At 33.5% G+C, this 25733-nt stretch overlaps 1 protein-coding gene across 3 annotated transcripts in view; it reads right to left on the bottom strand.

Moving 5' to 3' along the window:
• Positions 1 to 1019: 1019 nt before the first annotated feature.
• The window catches only part of LOC130655522 (F-BAR and double SH3 domains protein 2-like), a 52542-nt gene continuing 27828 nt past the window's right edge, over positions 1020 to 25733 (bottom strand). The window contains exons 1-15 of one of the 3 annotated variants that reach the window (XM_057458292.1): positions 22127 to 22303; positions 19466 to 19610; positions 19317 to 19379; positions 19165 to 19238; positions 19027 to 19090; positions 18826 to 18954; positions 18239 to 18361; positions 18048 to 18143; positions 17489 to 17647; positions 17282 to 17417; positions 16792 to 16869; positions 16498 to 16655; positions 16306 to 16386; positions 1829 to 2039; positions 1020 to 1511 (exon numbers count right to left, since the gene is read on the bottom strand). In XM_057458292.1, coding sequence (XP_057314275.1) covers positions 1189 to 1511; positions 1829 to 2039; positions 16306 to 16386; positions 16498 to 16655; positions 16792 to 16869; positions 17282 to 17417; positions 17489 to 17647; positions 18048 to 18143; positions 18239 to 18361; positions 18826 to 18954; positions 19027 to 19090; positions 19165 to 19238; positions 19317 to 19379; positions 19466 to 19610; positions 22127 to 22128 — 1842 coding nt within the window. In that variant the 5' untranslated portion in view covers positions 22129 to 22303 and the 3' untranslated portion in view covers positions 1020 to 1188. Of the gene's footprint in view, positions 1512 to 1828; positions 2040 to 16305; positions 16387 to 16497; positions 16656 to 16791; positions 16870 to 17281; positions 17418 to 17488; positions 17648 to 18047; positions 18144 to 18238; positions 18362 to 18825; positions 18955 to 19026; positions 19091 to 19164; positions 19239 to 19316; positions 19380 to 19465; positions 19611 to 19959; positions 22102 to 22126; positions 22304 to 25733 lie in introns of those variants that run through there. The other 2 variants (XM_057458293.1, XM_057458291.1) reach the window with 2 other exon arrangements.

The raw sequence follows: 25733 nt of genomic DNA, 5'->3' as shown, positions 1-25733 counted from the left end.
TTTATTTGAGCTAGGCTTGATCGCACATTTTTTGCGTCTTGAAACGGTCCGGAACAAGCTCGAGCACCACGTATTCCCGTTCAGCCTCCCTGGTGTACATTTACTGGGTCTTGAAATGGTCTGGAATATACTTTAGCAGTATAGGTTCCGCTTGAACCGCCCTGTTGTACACTTCTTGCGTCTTAAAACGGTCTGGAACATACCCGAGCATCCAGGGGTTCTCTTGAACCGGCCCAGCGCACATTTCCCGGGTCTTTAAATGGTCTGGAATGTCCTAGAGTAGTCAGGGGTTCTCTTGAACCACCACAGTGTACATTTCCTGGGTCCCGACATAATCAGGAGCGTTCTTGAAGCAAATCATCCTGTTTATTAAAGGTAGGGTTCAACCCCCAGCTAGCATTCATTTTTTTCCCAGGGAATTCCCTCTACTCAACTGCGCATGCTTTGGATTTTTGTTGATGTCAGCATTATTAGTAATAGCGTGTGCGCATGCGTTAGTTTTATCGGGTTTCGGGATTTATCGGATTTATTTTCGGATGCCGTCGGATTACTGGTTTTGGGAGGGTAAGGGCTGGGGTGTTGGTGGAGGTGGTGGAAGCGGGGGTTTGACGGGGTAAAGGTGTCAAAGGAGGGAAATTGTACTTAAATTCACTCTACTATACCACTGCAATTTGAAATCTGACTAAAATTCTATTACTGACATTTTCCTGACGTTTAAAAATTTCTGCCTTTCCCGACAGAGTGTACAGCTGTTTACTTAAGTGGGATATGCTAAAGCTTTCACCAGCAAATGAACACAATGAAGTGCCGACTAGCAAGCAGTGCATAACCTGCACAATATATTAAAAAAATGTGCACAACACAAATTCTAAGAGTGTGTGTCGGAAAATGATGTGACGCACAGAAAAACAAATAGCGATTTGACACATCGTTAGGCCGGAAAACATGAATTTCAGCTCAAAGGGGAGAAATTATTGAGTTAGTTATTTCATTTTTCTATATGGATAATATAGCAAACATTAGCGTGACAAAACTTTAATGTTTATAAAAGAAGTGTATATAATAACGTAATAGTACATAAAAAGATATTTCTAATATTCTTTCACACAATTTAAATTCGATATTAAAAAAAATTAAAAAATCAATTATAATACATTCTTAATTTAACCTTATCGTGGCATAAGCTCGTCACGTTTCATTCGGCTTGTTATCTAAGTAGAAACTAGCTCGATTCTTATCGTCCGTTCCTTTCGCGCGAGGAAACGTTGCGTATTGATCAGAACTCGGTGAATGGCTACTCATAACAAGTAAATCTTGTGAAGCTACAGGAGCCTTTGTTTCTTCGACAACAAGACTTGGAAAAACACCACGTTTCCCGTTTAGTATACCTTCCCACCAACCATCGTCGTCATCTACTATTTGATTGACGACCACGATGACGTCACCTTCGTTAAAAGACAATTCCTCTTCTTCGCAACCTTCGTAATCATAAATGGCTTTCGCAAAGCAAACTAGAAAACAAAATACCTTATTAAATTAAACATCGCTGGACAAAAGTTTAAAAATATTCTTTCGGCGAAGGAAATGTTGTCTCCTGAAAGTTTTTGTCCAAATTTAAATTTTGAATTCAGATTTTTTTGTTTTTTATATCAAAATTACTTTTTTGTATGTCAAAGTGTGATCCAAAGTTTGAAAAGAGACAAATTTTGTCGGAGAAAATGGCGAGAAATCCTGTAGTCACAAAATTCTGTCCAACAAAAACTTTGTCCGCCAACGACAACTGTGTACGTCTAAGTAGTATAGCTATGTCAGTAATGGAAGTACTTACCAGGCTCTATGCTGTCTGTTTCTGCCATTTGCTGCGAAGCATTACCACTAGCTGTTATCTCTTGATATAATTCCGTCATGTTTACCGAACCGGAAAAGGACGATGCTCTTGACGCAGAAAAGCCATCATCACTCATGTTCGTTCCCCGTCGTGTTCGGACTTCTATATACGCTTCCGGGACGTATCCTACTTGACCAGCTTTATTACGTGTCTAAATGTAGTTATTGTTAGTCATTAAGACAGTAAAAATAAAGAACAATTAACATAATACGGCTTCTTGCATTTTGCTTTGTTCACATGCAATTCTAGCAGTATTGCATTTTTCCAATCAAGATAAAGAAAAGGGGTGTGTGCGCTAAAATAAACATGTATAAAATTAAAGAGTTGGAGAAATGCATATATTTCTATTTTCGTTTACTTCTTTGTTACTGTTAGTAATTGTTAACTCTACAAGCAATTAAGTACATTCTTAAGCCAGTTTTACTTTTGGCAAAATATCCGTCTTAATGTCATTAAATTATTCTTATTTATCTCTATAATAATAAGCCAGTTCCGTGTGTCTGTAACAGGCAAAGTTGATATCGTCATTTTCCTTTGATGTCGCCGAAAAAAATCTTTGATGTTGCCGAAAAAAATATGTCTTCTTTGTCTTGAAAAGCCGCGAGTTTTGTGTGGTTTGTTAAATGAAGTTCTAGCACAAAGTAACGGAAATTGTGTTTGCAAAAAAGATGGCTGTCCTTTTTAAGCATTTGTCTTCTCTTGCCTTCAAAATAAATCTTTGCAAAAGCATTTAAAAAGGGGCATGGTATATAAATGAAGTATAGAAAGGTTTGTTTATGTTTTTTAAAGTTTTGATGATATTATTGATGCGAGACATGTTTGTTAGCTAGCATCAACCACACCAACAACAACTAGCTAGTTAGCTAGGAATTTATAAGTATGTAGCCATGTTCTTTATACCTAGCTAAGTCTCCAGTTTATATTTAAGTGACCAGCTATTAGCTGCTGTAGCTACCTTATGTTAGCTTCAGTTTTATGTTGCTTTTTACATGTAAGCTAATCTTAGTGGTCTTTGCCAAGAATGTGACTGTAACTTATTTTAATTGACATTTTAAGCTTAAATTAACAAGCCACAACAACTTTTAAAAAAGTATTACATAATATTTAAGAAGAGTTTAAGGACTGTTTTTAAGCAAATAATGTATTTTTCACAATTTGTGTATGCAAATAATGTATTTTTCACATTTTGTGTAACTAAACTTATATATATACATCGGTTACATGCAATATGACGAAACGATTTTTATTTAACATGTAGTAATTCTGGTACCTTAAGTGTAGTGATTTTTGTTGTTCTAGATGTTCTGACTAAAATGTTTTTGTTTATGGCATTTTGTCTCAATTAAGAAAAGTTTCAACTTTTTTGAGGGAGTACAACACCGAAAAAACTTGTGTTTTTTTTATATTTTGTATAAATTCTTACCGGGCAGGACTCTGTACAACATACCGAAATGACTGATCCCTCTCTATTTATAAATTTGATGCGTTCCAAATCACAGTTTTTTGAAATTTTGGGTAATATTTAATGAGTACAAGATGCAAATACTGATTTTTGTTGAATCAGAAGTATTTCCTACAACCATTCTTTTTTTACACTTTTGTGGAGAAAAAGTGTATGCAATATCATCAGAATAACTGATTTTGTTGCAAACTGTTTTTCTTTTTCACATTTTGGATAAAGGGCATATATCAATAGACATATATATATATATATACCAAAATAATTAAATTCTGCAAACTTTGATTTTGTCGTTCACCTCTCATCTTTTATATTTTGATTAAACTTTTGAGGAAAACCATAGGAATTATTTAGAATTTGTATTTTGTGTTGCAAATTTTGTGCAAAAATTTAACTGTTGTGAGGGAGGACCATATGCAAGTATATATACTAAAAATAATAATTTGATATTCTACAAGTTGTATTTTTGTATGCACTTAAATGACTGCTTTTTCTGAGTTGAATTTGATGGGTTTCATATCAATTTTGTGGAAGATTTTATGGGTGAAAACAATATAAAACATGCCAATTAAACTGATTTTTGTTCATATTTTAATTTGCTCCTCATAAACCTTTGTGTTCTACATTTATTGTAAACTTTTGTGAGGAAGGACCATATATATATATACAATGTTTTCAAAATAATGATTTTTGTTGATTTGAAATTTACTTCTTGCTCATTGCTTTTTCGACATTTCAGTTTAAAATGTTTGGTAAAGTCAGTACAGATCATGAGACAAAAAAATTGTTTTGTTAACCGGTTAATTTTTACATTTTGTGCATATTTTTGCCGGAGAGGATGGTATGCAACCGAATAAATGATTTTTCAAAGTTTAACTTATTGTTTTTTGGTGTTTTGTGTTTGTTTAAGTATGGCTTTTTGATATTATTCAGGTTGTATTGTTGTATAAGCATTTAGGGAAAAGACAATGTTTAAAATGCATAAAGAACTTATTTCATAGATCTGTGCTTACTGTTGCAAACCTTTCTTTTCAACATTTCAGATTAAAATATTGAAGGTTTTCAACATAATCACATAATAAGATGTATACATATTTGAGATGTGTTATTTCTCACATTATTATTATTGTTGTCGTAACTGTCTGGGTTGTGACTGTCAATGTTGTAACTTTCTACTAACTAGATTTTACACCTTCCACGCCATTGTTTTTCATATTTTGTCTGACGTTTTGTTGGGAGGATTTCATGCGATTTGACATTTGATATTTTGTGTTAGATTTTAAGAACTTTTTTGTTAAATTATGACTTATATACTTTCTTTTTATGCATTTTCAGATTATTTTTTTAGTAAAAGGCATATTCAATATACTGAAATATTTGCTGATGTCATCAAAATTCAAATGACAGAACTTTTCAATTGTTTTTCTGCCTAAGTGGATTTTTCCACGGGCCTAATCGACTAGTCTATATAATAATACGCCAGTTCCGTGTGTCTGTCTGTCACTTTTGCAAAGTGGATTACATTCTTCAAAATTTTCTTTAACAAATTCTATAAAACATCGCCTATAAAATTGTTCTGTAATTTACCAAACTTTACCGATAAAATAGTATTGACGTCAAAGGAAAGTTAATTAAGATTAGTGAAGCCATTACAGTGCACCTAAAACTTTGAGGCCAAATAACTTGGAAACGAGGTGGTGACGTCAATGATTTTTCACCGCGTGGGTAACTAGGGACCAATTTGGGTAATTTTCCCAAACCTGGGTCCACGAATTTGTTTCGGAATGGACGGGTTGATGACGTCATCGAAAAACCTTCAAATCCTAATATCTCTGCAACCGTTTGTCAAAAATACGCGATCCTATACATTTTCTTGATAAGCGTTTCAAGACCTATACAATGAAGGCAGCAGGTATACAAATTTCTAAAAAAAAAATTTGGGGGGTTTGACTGGCCATTGCTGACATCAGCAAAATGTTAAAACCCTTATGTCTCATTAACTGCTTATCAAAAAGATATGATCATATAAATTTTCTTGGTCAGCGTTTTAACATCTGCATAGTACAGGCAACGAATAAACTAAATTTCGCCAAATATTTTTGCAATTGCACTGCTGACGTCAGCAAAAAATCTAAAACAACCTACTTTTCCATTGTCCTTCTGCCTAAGTGGATTTTTCCACGGGCCTTATCGACTAGTCTTTTATAATAATAAGCCAGTTCCGTGTGTCTGTCTGTCACTATTGCAAACACGATATTTTTTACCACCCGAATGCGCGAGTTTTTCGAGTTTTTTTGTTTTGTTTACATTTGTCTCGCAACCGTTAGAAACCACGTGATAGAAAATAAGCAGTATGATTCGTTCAAATACGTACTTTCGAACGGGACGGCATTCGAATAAAAAGTTCCGTTAGCGTAAAAACAAACAAACATAAAAATGTCTCGACAAAGTTCTCGACACAAAAGGCGAACTGAAGAAGCGGTTAAAAAATGTCTTATTTTCGACGTCCCTTAGTCACAAAAAAGTGCAGATATTAAAAGCAAGAAAAGTAAAAGTGGAGAAGTAGAAGTACAAAAGTAAAGTTAGAAGCCACGAGAAGTTACTTCGAAAGTGAAGAGTGCAGCTAGAAGTAGTAAAGAAAAGTTAGAAGTAGAAAATAAAAGCTTGGGTTTAAAGTCGATTTGGATTCACATATAGTAAGAAGTTTGATATTTTTAGACGTTATGTTTTTATGTCGCTAGAGTTACGTGTCAGGCAGACTCGCATTTGCCAGGAAAAAGTCACTTAAAAGCTTCAAATTCTTTAAGTTTTATGTTTTACCGCGTTTTTTATAAAAAAGCTAGCATTTACTGTTTTTTGCATAATTAATGTATCCCCCGGTGCATAACTAATGTATTTGTCCTAAAATTTAAAATGCTGCATAAAGCTGTTAGCTGGCTACCAAACAAATGTGCCAGCGAAATAGAAAGTTTTGGTTTGTTGAACTAACTGCAAATGTCATAATTTTTACATTGCTATTGTTTTCCTTTATATATGTTTTACTAAGCATAAACAGCTAGCTATAGACTTAGCTAAGTCTCCCCAGCATAAGTATATTTAACTGGGTGTCTTAGGTACTGTTTTGTTAGCTGGCTAGCTAATGTTAGCTTCAAGTCTCCATCCCGTAGCTAGCTTTAATCTATAAGTTTTGTCGTTATTCCTCTTTTTTTAGGTATTTATAGCTACCTTAGTACTCAAACTTCTCTTCTTTTTTGAACACGAATTATGATGTAACAACAAGCTATAGCTACAAAATCTTTCTTGAACTTTTAGGATACTGTGACACATTTTTATGCCCATAGAGAATAATTTTTTCACATTTCCTGTAAACTTTACAAGGGGACCACAATATGACAAGTGGAAGAAATTTTATAGAATTTAAAGTGTGTGTATTAAGTTATTTTTTATTGTTTTGTTTCCTCATCCTGTTAAACTTTTGTCAGCCTACATGTAAAATGCCAGGTTTTTTTACAAGGGTTTTTGACATTTGATTGGAAATTTATATATACGTGGGTTTATGACTTTGGGTTAAAAACATTTTTGAGAGGATGGAATGGTTGTCAGTTTATATTGTTCGTGTTGCAAAATGCTGTTTTTTTGAAATTTTGTGTAAACTTTTGTGGAAATAGACCACATGCAATATATATACTGAAAGAACAAATCTTTGTAGAATCAGACTTCACTGTAAGCTGTTGTAAAGCTGATGTCTTTATCGGTAAAAATAACAGCCATATTTTACTAATTAAGAAAAAATAAAACGAGTTTGAAAGTTAAAAAGTATTTATTCGTTAAGCTTTTCGTACACTAAGTACATCTTCAGACTATATAAACAACTTTGTCTTTATATTTCGTATTATAAATTATTGTTTGGGAGAACTAACTGTATGTGATGTAATTTTTGCTGGAAGAAAATTCCATGGTTTCACGTTTTTGTTTTTCTTGAGAATTTTACAAAATTTTGTAGGGATAAATGTTTGCTGATAATAAAAAATTATATACTTAATGTTCTGACTGAAACTGTTTTTGTTTTTTGTATTTTGTAATCTAAACGCGAGGACTGTATGCACTGAAATCACTGATTTTTTTAAATTTTGATGTGTTTCATAACCTTTTTGTAGAAGATCAATGGGTAATGGCAATATACGACATGCTGAATGAACTTATTTTTGTTGATTTAGATGTGTTTCTCAAAAACCGATCTGTTTTACATTTTGTGTAAACTTTTGTTTACGAACCATATACAATGTTTCCAAAATAATGATCTTTGTTGATTCAAGTTTATTCTTTCCTCATTGATTTTTTGACATTTAGGTTTAAAATTGTTGGTAAAGGGCAGTACGGAACTAAAAAGGAAAATTTTTGTGTTCTTAACTGGTTGATTTTTACATTTTGTGTAAATTTTTGTGGGAGAGGATGGTATCCAACCGTAATGACTGATTTTTCTAGATTTAAATTTGATGTTTTCGAAACTATGGCTATAATCTTTTAAGGGAAAGACAATATTTTAAATGTGTAAAATAACTTATATATTTGTTGATTTGCGCTAACTCTTGCAGGCTTCCTTTTTGACATTTCAGAATAAAATACTGAGGGTTTTCAACGTAATCACTTAAGATGTACATATTTGAGATGCGTTATTTCTGAGATTATTATTATCTAACTGTCGGTGTTCTTACTGTCGGTTTTGTGAGTATTGGTGTTGTGAGTGTCGATGTTGTGAGTGTCGTTGTTGTAACTTTTTATCAACTATATTTTACACCTTGCAAACTGTTCTTTTTTACTTTGTGTAAGATTTGTGTGGAGGATTTAATGCGATTTGACATTTGATGAAAGATTTTAAGAACATTTTTTTTTTGTATATGCACTACTGACGTCAGCAACACATCTAAAGCAACCTATTTTTCATTGGCCTTTTGCCTAAGTGGATTTTTCCACGGGCCTTATCGACTAGTCTATATAATAATACGCTAAGTGTGTCCGTCTGTCTGTGACAGGCAAAGTTGATATCGTCATTTTCCTTTAATGTTGCCGAAAAAAATATTTGATGTTGCCGAAAAAAATATATCTTCTTTGTCGTGAAAAGCCGCGAGTTTTGTGTGGTTTGTTAAATGAAGTTCTAGCACAAAGTAACGGAAATTGTGTTTGCAAAAAAGATGGCTGATGGCTTAAGCATTTGTCTTCTCTTGCCTTCAAAATAAATCTTTACAAAAGCATTTAAAAAGGGGCATGGTATATAAATGAAGTATAGAAAGGTTTCTGTAAGGTTTGTTTATGTTTTTTAAAGTTTTGATGATATTATTGATGCGAGACATGTTTGTTAGCTAGCATCAACCACACCAACAACAACTAGCTAGGTAGCTAGGAATTTATAAATATGTAGCCATGTTTTTTATACCTTGCTAAGTCTCCAGTTTATATTTAAGTGACCAGCTATTAGCTGCTGTAGCTACCTTATGTTAGCTTCAGTTTTATGTTGCTTTTTACATGTAAGCTAATCTTAGTGGTCTTTGCTAAGAATGTGACTGTAACTTATTTTAATTGACATTTTAAGCTTAAATTAACAAGCCACAACAACTTTTAAAAAAGTATTACATAATATTTAAGAAGAGTTTAAGGACTGTTTTTAAGCAAATAATGTATTTTTCACAATTTGTGTATGCAAATAATGTATTTTTCACATTTTGTGTAACTAAACTTATATATATACATGGGTTACATGCAATATGACGAAACGATTTTTATTTAACATGTAGTAATTCTGGTACCTTAAGTGTAGTGATTTTTGTTGTTCTAGATGTTCTGACTAAAATGTTTTTGTTTATGGCATTTTGTCTCAATTAAGAAAAGTTTCAACTTTTTTGAGGGAGTACAACACCGAAAAAACTTGTGTTTTTTTTATATTTTGTATAAATTCTTACCGGGCAGGACTCTGTACAACATACCGAAATGACTGATCCCTCTCTATTTATAAATTTGATGCGTTCCAAATCACAGTTTTTTGAAATTTTGGGTAATATTTAATGAGTACCAGATGCAAATACTGATTTTTGTTGAATCAGAAGTATTTCCTACAACCATTCTTTTTTTACACTTTTGTGGAGAAAAAGTGTATGCCAATTGAACTGATTTTTGTTCATATTTTGATTTGCTCCTCATAAACCTTTGTGTTCTACATTTATTGTAAACTTTTGTGAGGAAGGACCATATATATATACAATGTTTTCAAAATAATGATTTTTGTTGATTTGGAATTTACTCCTTGCTCATTGCTTTTTCGACATTTCAGGTTAAAATGTTTGGTAAAGTCCGTACGGATCATTAGATAAAAAATTGTTTTGTTAAACGGTTAATTTTTACATTTTGTGCATATTTTTGCAGGAGAGGATGGTATGCAACCGAATAAATGATTTTTCAAAGTTTAACTTTTTGTTTTTAGGTGTTTTGTGTTTGTTTAAGTATGGCTTTTTGATATTATTCAGGTTGTATTGTTGTATAAGCATTTAGGGAAAAGACAATGTTTAAAATGCGTAAAGAACTTATTTCATAGATCTGTGCTTACTGTTGCAAGCCTTTCTTTTCGACACTTTAGATTAAAATATTGAAGGTTTTCAACATAATCACATAATAAGATGTATACATATTTGAGATATGTGTTATTTCTGACATTATTATTATTGTTGTCGTAACTGTCTGGGTTGTGACTGTCAATGTTGTCACTTTCTACTAACTAGATTTTACACCTTCCATGCCATTGTTTTTCATATTTTGTCTGAAGTTTTGTTGGGAGGATTTCATGCAATTTGACATTTGATATTTTGTGTTAGATTTTAAGAATTTTTTGTTAAATTATGACTTATATACTTTCTTTTTATGCATTTTCAGATTATTTTTTTTAGTAAAAGGCATATTTAATATACTGAAATATTTGCTGATGTCATCAAAATTGAAATGACAGAACTTTTCAATTGTTTTTCTGCCTAAGTGGATTTTTCCACGGGCCTAATCGACTAGTGATGATTATAATATAGACCAAAAGCTTTTATGATTGGTCTAATTGTTCAAGTCTTGCTTTATGGATATTCTGTAATCTTGACATTTGTGATAAGCTACAATTTTTAGAAAAAAAATTTGTTTGCGAAAAGGTTTTAGATAGTTTACAAAGGTTTCCGAACATATTTGTTAATACGGAGACTCTGTGTGTGTGTGTCTGTAACAGGCAAAGCAGATATCGTTATTTTCCTTTGATGTGACCGAAAAAGGTATGTTTGAAATGTTACATTTTCTGACGTTACGGCGTGACGTCAATAGCGCTACTTTAACATTAATATCTCTGCAACCATTTGTCAAAGATACATGATCCAATACATTTTCTTGATCAGTGTTTCATGACCTATACGATATTAGCAACAGGTAAACAAATTTCTAAAAAAAATATTTGGTGTGTTTTGGCGGGTGTTTGCTGACGTCAGCAAAAATTTTAAAACCTTATATCTCCTTGGGCGTTCGTCGAAAACATGTATACATTATTTTGATCAGCGTTTTAACCTCTACATTACAGGCAATAAATGAAGTAAATTTCGCCAATGTTTTTCGTATCTGTACCGCTGTTGTCAGCAAAACTCCTTAAACAAGCTATTCTCTTCTGCCTGAGTGGATTCTTCCACGGGCCTTATCGACTAGTCTATATAATAATACGCCAGTTCTGTCTGTCTGTGACTTTTGCAAAGTGGATTATATTCTTCACAATTTTCTTTAACAAATTCTATAAAACATCGCCTATAAAATTGTTCTGTAATTTACCAAACTTTAACGCTAAAATAGTATTGACGTCAAAGGAAAGTTAATTAAGATTAGTGAAGCCATTACAGTGCACCTAAAATTTTGAGGCCAAATAACTTGGAAACGAGTTGGTGACGTCAATGTTTTTTAACCGCGTGGGTAACTAGGGACCAACTGGGACCAATTTGGGTAATTTTCCAAACCTGGGTCCATCCATTTCGGAATGAACGGGTTTATGACGTCATCAAAAAACCTTTAAACCACAATGTTTCCGTAACCGTTGGTCAAAAGTACATGATCCTATACATTTTCTTGATCAGCGTTTCAAGATCTATACGAGGGAGGCAACAGGTACATGAATTTCTGAAAAAAAATTTTTTGTGTTTTCACGGGCCTTTGCTGACGTCAGCACAATTTTTAAACACTTATATCTCTTTTTGCGTCCTCGAAAACATATTATCCTACACATTATTTTGATCAGCGTGATTCAACCTCTACACATTACAATAAAATAATAAAATAAATTTCTCTAACTTTTTTGGGATCTTCACTGCTGACGTCAGCAAAACATCTAAAACAACCTATTTTTCTATTGCCCATCTGCCTAAGTGGATTTCTCCACGGGCCTTATCGACTAGTCTATATAATAATACGCCAGTTCTGTCTGACTTTTGCAAAGTGGATAAATTTCTTTGATAAAGTCTATAAAACATCGCCTATAAATTTGGTCTGTAAATTACCAAACTTTAACATTAAAATAGTATTGACGTCAAAGGAAAGTATATTAAGATTAGAGAAGCCATTGCATTGCACTTTTAAATTTAAGGCTAAATAACTTGGAAACGATGGAAATAACTGACGTCATCTCCTGCGTGGGTAACTAGGGACTACCTGGGACCAATTTGGGTAAGTTTCCCAAACCTGGGTCCCCGAATCCGTTTCGGAATGGACGGGTTGATGACGTCATCAAAAAACCTTTAAACCTTGATATCTCTGCAACCGTTTGTCAAAAGTACATAATCCTATACATTTTCTTCATCAACGTTTCAAGATCTATACGATAAAGGCAACAGGTATACAAATTTCTAAAAAAAAAATTGGGGGTTTTGACGGGCCATTGCTGACGTCAGCAAAATTTTTAAACCCTTATATTTCATTACTCGCCTCATCAACACCACACGATCATATACATTTTCTTGATCAGCAGTGTAAGCCCTACACAATGGAGGAAAAAAGAAAACAAGGTACTATTTTTTTTTGTAGATGGGTTTCTGACGTCTTCAAAATTCATATGACGCTTATTTTTCAATTTTATCCTGCCTCAGTGGATTTTTCCACGGGATTTATCGACTAGTGATCTATATAATAATACGCCAGTTCTGTCTGTGTGTGACTTTTGCAAAGTGGATAAAATTTCTTTGATAAAGTCTATAAAACATCGTCTATAAATTTGTTCTGTAAATTACCAAACTGTGACGTTAAAGCAATATTGACGTCAAAGGAAAGTATATTAAGATTAGTGAAGCCATTGCATTGCACTTTTAAATTTAAGGCTAAATAACTTGGAAACGGTTGGAAATAACTGACGTCATCTCCTGTGTGGGTAACTAGGGACTACCTGGGACCAATTTGGGTAAGTTTTCCAAACCTGGGTCCCCGAATCCGTTTCGGGAATAGACGGGTTGATGACGTCACGAAGAACCTTCAAACCCTAATATCTCTGCAACCGTTTGTCAAAAATACGCGATCCTATACATTTTCTTGATCAGCGTTTCAAAATCTATACGATGAAGGCAACAGGCATACAAATTTCTGAAAAAAAATTTGTGTTCTGACATGTCTCTGCTGACGTCATCCAAATTTAAATGACGGTTGTTATTCTCTGTTATCCTGCCTAAGTGGATTTTTCCACGGGCCTTATCGACTAGTCTATATAATAATACGACAGTTCCGTGTGTCTGTGACAGGCAAAGTTGATATCGTTATTTTCCTTTGATGTTGCCGTAAAAATCTTTGATGTTACCGAAAAAAATATGTCTATTTTGTTAGCGGGTGTACTTTGTTTACGTCACGTGATGAAAACGACTCAATTTGATTTGCTAAAATAAATTTAACGGCTAACTTTCCAAAAATGGTGTCCCTCGACACCGAAAAAAACACAAAAGAAAGGTCCCTTCGTCTTGAAAAAAGTGCAAAAAGTGATTCATAAAAAGAAAACTCTAAGTAAAGAAGTAGAAGTAGCAAAATAAAGTTGAAAGCCACAAGAAGTTACTTCGGAAGTAAAGAGTGAAGCTAGGGAGTAGTAAAGTAAAGTTAGAAGTAGAAAATGCATGCTAGAGTTTCAAGTGGATTGGAATTCAGAAAAAGTAATAACTTTGATATATTTAGACGTTCCGTTTTTATGTCGTTGAAGCTGCGTGTTACTTTTTTATGTAGTACACTTAAAATTGTCAAGCAAAATCGCATTCTCAAAAAAAATCCATTAAAGCTGCAAATTCTTAAAGTTTTTACCGCGTTAAAAATAAAAAAGCTAGCCATATTTGTTTACAATTTTTTGCATAATTAATGTGTCCCCTGGTGCGTAACTAATGTATTTGAACTAAAATTCAAAATGCTAGATAAAGCTGTTAGCTGGCTAACAAACTAATTTGCTGGACAAACAGAAAACTTTGGTTTGTTTTACATTACTCTTTATAATGTCTTTTACTAAGCATGAATAGCTAGCTATAGACCCAGTTAAGTCTCCCCAGTTTAAGTATATTTAACTGGGTGTCTTAGCTACTGTTATCTGATAGCTAATGTTAGCTTTAAGGCTCCCATCCCAAGCTTAGCTAGCTCTAACCTATCTCTACTTTTTTGAACACGAATTATGATGAAACAAGCTAGCTACAAAATCTTTCTTGAACTTTTTAGGATGGTGTGACTCATTGTTATGCCCATAGAGTATAATTTTTTCACATTACCTGTGAACTTTACAAAGGGGACCATAATATGACAAGTGGAACGAATTTTATAGAATTTACAGTGTGTGTGTTAAGTTATTCTTATTGTTTTGTTTCTGACATTCCGTTAAACTTTTGTCAGCCTACATGTAATATGCCAGGTTTTTTTACAGGGTTTTTTTACATTTGATTGGAAATTTACGTGTGTTTATGATGACTTTAGGTTAAAAAAAATTATGAGAGAATGGTATGATTAAGTCAGTTTATAATGGTTTGTGTTACAAAATGCTGTTTTTTAAAATTTTGTGGAAATTTTTGTGGAAATAAACCACATGCAATACTGAAAGAACAACTTTTTGTAGAATCAGACTTCACTGTAAGCTGTTGTATAACCTGATGTCTTTATATTTCGTAATATAAACTATTGTTAACTGTATTTAATGTCATTTTTGCTGAAAGAAAATTCCATGGTTTCACGTTTTTGTTTTTCTTGAGAATTTTACAAAATTTTGTAGGGATAAATGTTTGCTGATGATTACTTAATGTTCTGACTGCAACTGTTTTTGTCTTTTATATTTTGTAATCTAAACGGGTGGACTGTATGCACTGAAATCACTGATTTTTTTAAATTTTGATGTGGTTCATAACCTTTTTGTGGAAGATTAATGGGTAATGGCAATATACGACATGCTGAATGAACTTATTTTTGTTAATTTAGATGTGTTTTTCAAAAACCGATTTGTTTTACATTTTGTGTAAACTTTTGTTTATGAACCGTATATATACAATGTTTGTTGATTTAAGTTTATTCTTTGCTTATTGATTTTTTGACATTTAGGTTTAAAATTGTTGGTAAAGGGCAGTATGGATCATCATACTAAAAAAGAAATTTTTTGTGTTCTTAACTGGTTGATTTTTACATTTTCTGTAACTTTGCGAGAGAGGATGGTATGCAACCGAAGTGACTGATTTTTCTAGATTTAAATTTGATGTTTTCCAAACTATGGCTTTTTCATATTTTTGTATAAGCTTTCAAGGGAAAGACAATATTTAAAATGTGTAAAGAACTTATTTTTGTTGATTTGTGCTAACTCTTTGCAAGCCTCCTTTTTGAAATTTCAGAATAAAATACTGAGGGTTTTCAACATAATCACTTATAAGATGTACATATTTGAGAAGCGTTATTTCTAACATTGTTATTATTCGTGTTGTGACTGTCGGTGTTGTAACTGTCGGTATTCTTAGTGTCGGTTTAGATGGTGTTGTGAGTGTTGATGTTGTGAGTGTCTATGTTGTAACCTTTTATCAACTAGATTTTGCACCTTGCATGCTGTTCTTTTTTATTTTGTGTAAGATTTGTGTGGAGGATTAAATGCTATTTGACATTTGATATTTGGTGTAAGATTTTAAGAACATTTTTTTTTGTATATGCACTGCTGACGTCAGCAAAACATCTAAAGCAACCTATTTTTTCATTGGGCTTTTGCCTAAGTGGATTTTTCCACGGGCCTTATCGACTAGTCTATATAATAATACGCTAAGTGTGTTTGTCTGTGTGTCTGTGACAGGCAAAGTGGATTTCTTCATTTTCCTTTGATGTTGCCGAAAAATGCATCCCCAATATGTCAAATTTTCTGACGCTACGGCGCGGCGAAAATAACACTACTTTAACGTCAATATCCTATATTAAATTAATGAAGCCATTTTTCACCGCATGGGTAACTAGGGACCACCTAGGACCAATTTGGGTAATTTTCCCAAACCTGGATCCCCGAATCCGTTTCGGAATGGACGGGTTCATGACGTCATCAAAAAACCTTCAAACCCTAATATCTCTGCAACCGTTTATCAAAAGTACATGATCCTATACAATTTTTTGATCAGTATTTCAAGATCTTTACGATGAAGGCAACAGGTATACAAATTAGTGTAAAAAATAAATGCGTAAAAGGGAAATGAAACATCAAAAACGAAACATTAAAAATGAAACATAAAAATGAAACATAAAAATGAAACATTAAAAATGAAACATTGAAAATGAAACATCAAATATGAAACATCAAATATGAAACATCAAATATGAAACATCAAAAATGAAACATCAAAAATGAAACATCAAAAATGAAACATCAAAAATGAAACATCAAAAATGAAACATCAAGAATCAGAAGTCGAAGTATAAAAGAATAAAAACGTACTTTACACCAGCCATCGCCTTCGCGTTCAATAAATACCAGTTCTTCACCATCAGTAATAGACAGCTCTTCTTGTGAACTAGCCTGTCAAAAAATGAAGCATTAAGTCTTAGAGCTGCATTAAAATTTACACCCCCTAATTCATAAATCCAGTACTGATTTGTGGAGCTTAAAGTCAGTATAAAGATTTTTTACCTGAAATGAGTACAAAGCTATGGCAGGAGTTGTAAAACATTTCGGATTGACTGACGATGTTGTTGATAAGGCATCATCTGAATAAGCAAGAGCGTTTGATCCAGGGGAAGGATCATCCCACTCGTCTTCTCCAAAATCATCTTCATCTTCCATTTCATCTGTAACATGGGTTATTTAATTATATCAAATAGAAAATACAACACAGTTTTTTCACATCGATATAAATCGCTAAAATACTGAGCAAAGCATAAGGCAAGCCCACTCTTAAAAACTTTCCGTGTCAAATCATTATACCGTTTTCACTGCGAGTCACGTCATCTTCTTCATTCTCTTGTTCAGCAAGTGCACCCTGTAACCATTCGTCCACATTCACTGAAAAAAAATAAAAAATAAATAAATAAAAGCAATATAATACTGACCTAAAGAGAGAAAAAAAGCCAACATCTTTAGCGCCTTCACTGTCACTTTTAGGTTTATAAGCAACATCTTGCATTTTAGCGGCACCTAAGAGATTTTAGAGGCAGCTCACGACACTCAGCTTTTGGACCAATACTGTAAAAATTATCAAATGAATAACTTTTTGACTGCTACAAGTTTACAACAGCTTGTACGCAACTGTAAGCTTTCAGATTAGACGAAAAGAAATTGGAGATGCATATATATGTCAAATGATGCGTACACTTCATTTACGCTGCTGCATGCAATGACTCCCCACACCTCGACCTGCATACCTACTTAATGGATAGCCCCCAATCCATAGGTTGCAGTGAAGTGGCCTTATTACCTCCTGCTTCTCGAAGTGCTTCAACACGAGCTTCTGCTTTAGCCTGTAAAACCTCTAAATGGCGTATCTCCTCTGCTAGTCCTTCAACGGACTGCTCCGTTGTCTTAGTACCATCGCTACTAGCACCAGGTTCAGTCTAAAGGACAACAAAAAAATTAATATGCGAGTTTACTGCTCCGGTTCTAATTGTATACCAACAAACCTTACCGTCGAATTAGAATCTGTTGATGTCGAAGCTTGTAGTCTTTCCAGTTCGTTTACCTTCTTCCGTCTATTTTTTTGCTCCCTTGCTAACCGTAATGTCCACTTTCTAGCTTCTTTATTTAATGGCAAACCAGCACCAAACTCTTCGCTTATATTAGTAACCTGAGATTAAACAAATACCTTTAAATTCACATAATGATTTCTGAAAAGACAAGCTTATAATATTTTATTTTGGTGAGATAAAAACACAATGTAAAAGTACAAAACTACAACGGAAAAGCACGAAAAGCAACTTTTTAATATAATTTTAGAACTAGACCTAAAGCAAAACCGGAACACACTTTAAGCACTTCGGCGGAGCAAATTTAAATGGTGAGATTTTTATAAGCTCTTTAAACTTGAGAGTTGGCAACTGTAAAAAAGTGTTTGATAAATCTTTACGTCTTTCCAGTTTATGGCTTTATGGCAAAAGCAGAAAATATAGGCAGTATTCTTAACAGGGGTAATAGGTGTCTCTCAGCTACCACGAAATATTGTTAACAAGACGATTTTGAATACTTACACTATCACCTGGTAATGGCGCGAATTCGTGTGGTGTGCACTGTGTGAAGATTGGGTTCTCTTTTAGGAAGCACTGTATTGCCAGTGCTCTTTGTAGCTATATGAATGCATAAAATACACTTCCAGTTAAATTAAAAACAAATATATAAAAAACAACAACGACAACAACAACAAACTATATTTAATATTCACCTGTCCCACGTCATTCTCCAACGCAGATAATTTATCTAAACACTTTTGGCATGCTTTTTTTTCAGTGTTAGTTATGACGGTAAAATATTTTCTAAAATCTTCATATACACTACCATCTTGCATCTGAAAACAACGACTGCAGCATTATACACTTAATATACGTATTTAGTTCTATTTCACACAAATTTATATTGAGTCAGGTTGTTATTCAGCATTTCCGGTAGCCGTTAAACGGGAATACTCTAATTGGAATTTAACATAATTTTCCAATCTATTAAACTCACAATACCATACCCTCGTAATAAAGCATTAAATTGAGCAATGCGATAACGATTTTGCTTCTTCAATCGATGCCATGTGAAGTTAATGTTAAGATTTAAACTGTTTTAAAGCGTCCCGGGCCGTCCTATGGTACGTTCTGTGAGAAAAATTTGAAATTCCCAACGCGAAACTTATGGCCACTGTTTCAAATATGTGGATTACATCCTGAAACTGAAAAAGCCATCACATATGCAGATGCAAGGCCAATTAAAAGTAGCCTTGCATCTGCATTGTAAGATGTTGCCATCAACAAAAATTTAACTAACTGCTAATAAATCTGGTAGATCGAAGGAGTAATATTTCCTTTGGTGTCCATTTAAGGAAGCCAAGGTGAGTAAATATTCGTTTCTAGCTACAGTTGAGCGTCTTTCGGACACCTCTAATCTTTCATTGGCCTATAAAAAAAAGATGTAAAGTAAGATAACAATTCATCATGAAAAAATTAGAAATAGTAAATATATGCCAACCTTCGACAAATTTTTCTCCATTTTTGCCTTTGATGAAAATAAACCCACAGTCCCTTTACGCAACCTAAAAAGGTGGAAAAAACGAATTTTTTCTTGCATATTTCCAACAACAACGACGACATAAACAAAGACGTATACCTTTCTTGTGCGTCCGCAGCACTTTCTCTGGCCTGTTGTGTTATCTTTTGTAAGTCAGAGTAAGCCTTTTGAGCCTGGAACAGAGGACAAAAATATGTAAGTGCTGTTTACCCTAAAAAAGAAAAAATTACAGTAGGCGAAAGAGCTTTTACCTTAGATAATTCGGCGGCCGACACTTGGATTTCTTCATGTAGCTTTTCAACTAGTGTAGAACACTGAAGAAAAACAAACAAACATAACCATACATAAGTAAATTTTGTAAAGCTGAACAAACAAAAATATAAATTTAAAAACACCTAACCTTTTTTATAGTAGCTACTCTTTCTGTTTTTAAATTTTTTATGCTATCAGCAACGTCAGAGTGTAACGTTTGGGAAATTTGCAATCGTGAATTTGCCATTGATTCCGTTTCCTCAAGAATTTTACGCCACAACATATAAGGGGTCCTACAAAATGCATTTCGTTAAGATTAATTTTCGCAAATTAGTCATATTTTTTCGAGGATTTTAATAGTACTTTTTTCGCTTTTTTAATTTATTTAGAACTATCTCTATATTAATAGTACCCGCATGTGTCTGTTCGTGCAAACGAAATTCATAATGATCAGAATAAAACTAAAATTACGGCTTGCGGCGGATTTTGCCTAAATATTATCAAAACTTGCAGAGTTTACAATAACCCAAGCAGAAGGCTTTCAATATACATTTCCTTCAATCAAAAAGTCAAAGCCTTTCTCGAGCGTCGTAGTTGATGCCGAGACACACAGTCAGGAAGACAATAGATTTTAGACAATACCGACAGTTAGGCCATTTTGAATGTTGATGTGGATTTTGTTACAACTCTGGTATTTGTTCTTGAATTTGTTATTCTCCGTTTTTCGTATTTTAAGGATAAGTTTATGTATTCTAAACTCAAAGGTAAATATTTAATCACGTTTTAGCCATTTATAAAAAAAAACAATTTTAGGACTTTAGCTACAAACGTAGATTGCTTTGAACATTATTACAAGGTAGTCCTAAAATTTTGGTAAAAATTGAAAGAATAACTTAATTTTCCACTATCAATATAGTTTTTGAATTTAGACAGTCAGGGAGACGCTGACAAATTGTTTCTGACAATTTTTATGGTGAAATAAGACATATGTGTAAGCAAAATGTGTGCCTAGTTCTAGGTAAGCACACTCAAGCACGGGTTATTGTATCCGTTATTGTGTTGACACTGAAAATGTAGCTACCTAGCTTGAACTAAATCGGAAGACACAGAATCATTAAAAAATTTGGTAGCAGTTTGTTTATAATTGTAACATAAATCTCCTTGACTACAAAAAACCCTCAAAAAATCAGATTGAGAAGAAACAATAAAGATGGCTATGATGAAATGCATTTATACCAAACTAAGCAAGATGCAGGCACTGCATAAGCTATCTCGCTATTAAAAATGCACAACTATATGAAACATCGACAATGCGACCCAATTCTACAATGTCTGATAACACAGAATACAGCCTATCAGTCACAGTTGAAAGTCGCACGATAGAAACGTTTATGGTCTTAAATGACATTTAGGTGAATAAAAATCAAAATTTTAATGTCACCATCATGTTCAGCATATTTTATTTGTTAACTGTGCCAAATTTTGTCGAAAATAAATACCAATTGAGTGAGTGAGTGAGTGAGTAAGTGAGTGAGTGAGTGAGTGAGTGAGTGAGTGAGTGAGTGAGTGAGTGAGTGAGTGAGTGAGTGAGTGAGTGAGTGAGTTAGTTAGTTATACTATCCTCGCAGGCGAGATAGTAACAAGATGCACGGGCTGCATAAACTATCTCGCATGTCAATGTCAATTACACATCACTACAACAATATATTTTTAATTTATAATATTTATTTATATTTTTAATTAGTCATTTCACAAAACCTAAAAAGTTAAAAAGTGATTTACAGCTGTTCTTGCCGTGAGGGATAAAATGCATGGCTATGATATTTACTGAGTTTTTATATTTACCTATTAGACACTTGCAAAAGCCCATACCTCTGAGAGCCTTTGGCCATTTCTCGAAAATACCGCTTAAAAATTCTTATGAAATCCTTATAATGAGGAAATTTATTAGGATTATTCCTAGAACTTGAAAGTGACATCACAATATTATTTTGTTGAGAGGAATCATTTAGCAAAAAAAAGTCTAAAAAACTTTTTGATTTCCGCCAGCGAAGGCGGAATCTTTAAAATCGCCTGCCAATAAAGAAGATGCTTCATTTCTGTGTTTCATTTCTGTCTCTTCATATTACCAATTTATTTAATTATTTGGACTGAACAGCTATTTTTGATTAATAAATTATCTTATCTATCTTATCAATCTACGGCCATGAATAAAAGTGGTCGTTGTAGCTTTATTGATGTAGCTGGAGATCTAAACACTTTTCTTTAAATTCGTGTATTTTATTAGGTAAGAATTATTTTATATATAATTGAGAGAAGTGTGCTGCCTAGCTAGCTATCGAGATACCTAGCTAACTACATAAAATAGTTTTTTGATTAAACTGCATTTTTTTCTTAAAGAGCCAGCAACAAAAAACTGTTATCCTTCTTTGTGTAATATTTTCATGGCTGTGGACACCCAACTCCTGTTCTTATGGGGAAAAGGGGCTACTTCTATCAGAAAAAAAAAGATATATATTCGCACAGGTTTTTTTTTTTAATTTTGCAGAAAAGTTGTCGAAAAGTGACAAAAGTTTATTGTTACTTGCACCGAAGAGTCAGGGTGAACTGATGATTAGCCTGTAACAGAATATATAGTTAGCCGATGCAGGATTATTAGACACTATGCTTAGTATAATTAGCCGTTAAAAGCTTCTTTGTGTTCTTTACAGCTAGCTAACTGCATCTTCTCCATGTTTTTTCTTCAAATTGGAATAGTGTTGTTGTTTGATAATACGACATACTGCTAAGGGCCCACATCCATACTCACATTGCCACGAGAAATGTCCAATGGACGTTTGTGGGTACCACTCAGTGCAATGGACGTTTCTTTCATGGCAATTTTAATCTACGTTTTTGCCCACTACAATCAACGAGCGATGTAGAGTTGGACTTCACTCTAAAGACACGTGAATAAGTGTGTTCTTCACGTCAACGTATATATAAAGGACAGCCAACCCCCTGGATTTGTCCACGGTTAACGACTAGTCTCTTTAATATTAGCCGTCGTCTGCCTGTCCGTCTGTCACGCTAAAATAGTAGCTTAGCTGCGCAATTAGCCAGACGCATGCAGTGCGGTATAAAAAGGACGGGCGAACCCGTGGATTTGTCCCACGGGCTAAAGACTGGTATATTCAATTCAAGGTGAAGGGACAGGCTATTTCGCCCTAACACGGAACCACCAAAGAGCCACGGAAAAGGCTTTACCTTTGTAGGATAGGTTTTTTTCTATGGAAAAATAACTACCACGAGTGGACGTTTCTCAGGGTGGGTTGGTGTCTTTGAAAAGAAACGTCCATTGGATGTTTTTGTGGCAATTTGAGTGTGGATGAGGTCCCTAAATTCAGTAAAATTAACTTTTTTGCACAATGGTTACTTGTTCCTTTTTTTGGTTTTAATTGAAGCACAACTTTATGTGGGTCTATATAAATATAGATGGCTATGGGAAAATTGATAACGAAGAAAAGTGTGGAAATTTAAGTAAAAAAAAAATTTCTATTGTATAAGTAGTTGTATGAGCGGCTAATTATACTGTATGTAATGTATATACAGTATATCTATTACTTGAATCCTATAACTCAATCTCTCCTTAACCCGAACGTTTTTTTGTTTTCTATAACTCCAGTGTCGCAACATGCTTCCAAAACTTTATATGACACAAGTCGTTTTTGCATTGCTTTGGCTCTGTAAGCGTAAATAAAGTCTTAACTGATTTGATTGTTTCATATCTTACATGTGTGAGGGGTCTTGAATGATTCAAATGTCATTCAAACACAACGTAAACATGATTCTTTGGTATTAAAGTTTTACAATCATGGCGTCTGTTGCTGGGACAAAACGTAAAGCAGAAAAGGGAGAAAAATCATGATTAATTAGCCATTTATACAAAATTTATACAAAAACTTGGAAAAACTCCCCACACCCTATTACTCAAACCTCTCCATAAATTGAACGGTTTCCTATTCCCCGTGGCTGTTCGAGCCATAAAGAGTCCACTGTTTATTCTGCATAGATAAATAGATGATCTGTATATTCTTTATGGCTAGCCTCACATATATAAGGTATATACCCTTTCTATTATTTCCCGGAGGTGCCGTGGCTTAGATGGGGAGTCCTAGGAGTATTTAATGCTCATTTTGAGATACGCAGACTCAGTTAGGGTCAGCCCTTAACCAGACAACTCCATGCAACATGCAGCAGCCCACACCTCCTCAATTTCTCTCATATGGCTTGGGTTAACCCAAGCCATGTGAGAGAAATTGCGCTACGGGGAATGAAATCCTGTTCTCCCGCACAAAATACGCGGATTATAACCATAAAGCTACCATGCTATTAAAAACAGCTGACTATTCTGTTCGTTCTGTAACTGGCTAATTATTCGTTTTCCTTAAGTGCTCAATTTGCTTGAAAATCTTTCTTGAACTCACCCAAAGTAACACAAAATATGAAAACTTACTTTTTAGAAATCTTACAAAAAGGACCATCAGTTTATCAAATCCGCAAATTTAATAATTGTGTGTTTACCCTTTTTTGTTTCAACTTGTTAAATTCAATTTGTCAATTTAAATTTCAGAAGTTATATATTTTTAACTTCTTGGATTTGTCAAACGAAACAATGACCAATCAGTTATATATATATATATATATATATATATAAATTCTCTTTTGAAATCAAAGAGAGGTTAAAGAGACAATAATTAAACAAATCGGTGTTAATTCAGTTTATGACCAAATTGTATTCTTGTTTCTAGTTTTTAAAACGTACTTTCTTTTTCAGATCAGCTGTTATCAAACCATGCACCATCAGCATTTTCAAAACATTTTCAACAAGAGAGTAAAAGACCTAAATACTGAAATATTCAAATGCTTATTGCTGAATTAATTAACAATGAACCATTTCATCATTCAAATTGAGCTCATTCAGAAGTTATTATATTCGAATCGTCAAGTTCATACATAACAAGAGTTTTTTCTGATCAGTGTTAAAGTTTTAACTATTATTTTAGAATATATATATACTTCATGTAGCTTCTCTTGCTTTCTAATATTCTTCTTGCTCAATAATACTTTCATCCAATACTCATATGCAATCTTTCTTGTATAACCCAACACCTTCTCAGCTATATTTACGGGGTCAGTGATATTGTCTTACTCTTTATTCTATATGACAATAAATACATGTTAACAATATGTTCCAATTCACCTAAAGGTAAAAATGTTTAAAATTTTTGTGCATAAAAGCTCGGTGATGACGTTGCAATTGACCATTTAACACATAGTTAGTTAGTTAGTCAGTTAGAAGTGAAAACCAATATTATCCTTGCAGGCGAGAAAAAAGAGCGTATAGCAACTTTAAAATTTGCTCTGTTTAAACCCCTAAACGTCCAAGTGTGCCACCAGAGCATTAGCCAACATTAGCCATGTCCGACCAATTCTTTTCTTAGTTAACATAGGGAAAAAAGGTGTGTCGATAACGCACAATATGATGTTATAATGGGTAATATTATTACAAGACTTCTTCACAATCAAAGTTCACAGCATAAACAAATAAATGTGTGAAATAGCTTTACAAAGCTTGACAGTCAAACCTGAAACATGAAAATTTCTCTGATTTTCTAATTCGAGTTGGCACACAGCAAATGCCAAAGTGATTTAAAAAACTAAGTTCACTAATTTTTTCTTCTCTTATTTTTTTTTTATTTTATTTTTTATAAAAAATCTTTTAATTGCTTTCAATCTATCGTAAATATATACTCATTATATCGGCGATAGAGAGTATTTCTTAGTTGCTGAGAATTTTGCTTTTTTACCCCGAACAGTATTAAAGTAGTTTAAATGTGAAAAATTGGCTTGGAAGAAAAAGGCTCGAATTTAAAAGCCAATTTGCCGACGTAAAACACCGATATTAAAGTTCATGTCACAGTTTTTGCAGACGTAAAATTGTGGATTGCTAAGGTGAATAAAAAACCCGTTTATTTGCCAACCATTTGTTTAAGCATTTATTTGCCAACGTAAACTGGCTAAATGCCAACGCGAAACAGTATAATTAAAGTTCGCGTTGGCAAAAATTAGAAAGGTTGCTGATAGACACAAAGACCAATTTCGATATCATCATTTTTTGACACCCATTGAGATTAGGATATTTCCAATCCATTGAGATTAGCTAATGTCCAAAACTCCAGTAAGAAAATAAAACAAAAAATATAAAGTGTAATATTTTTAAAGGCAATGCCTTAAATTGAAGTTCAAAATTGGATTATACAACCACTCCCTCTTAATCTCTAATGTTTGTTGGGTGCTGCAGTCATATTTCAATCATTAAAAGTTGGAGGTGAGGTCTGTTGTGACATAGCAAAGAAGAAATCAACCAATTTCTA

The sequence above is a fragment of the Hydractinia symbiolongicarpus genome, chromosome 8, assembly GCF_029227915.1.
Source record: "Hydractinia symbiolongicarpus strain clone_291-10 chromosome 8, HSymV2.1, whole genome shotgun sequence".
Lineage (NCBI taxonomy): Eukaryota > Metazoa > Cnidaria > Hydrozoa > Anthoathecata > Hydractiniidae > Hydractinia > Hydractinia symbiolongicarpus.
This window is presented reverse-complemented; position numbering and strand designations above follow the sequence as displayed.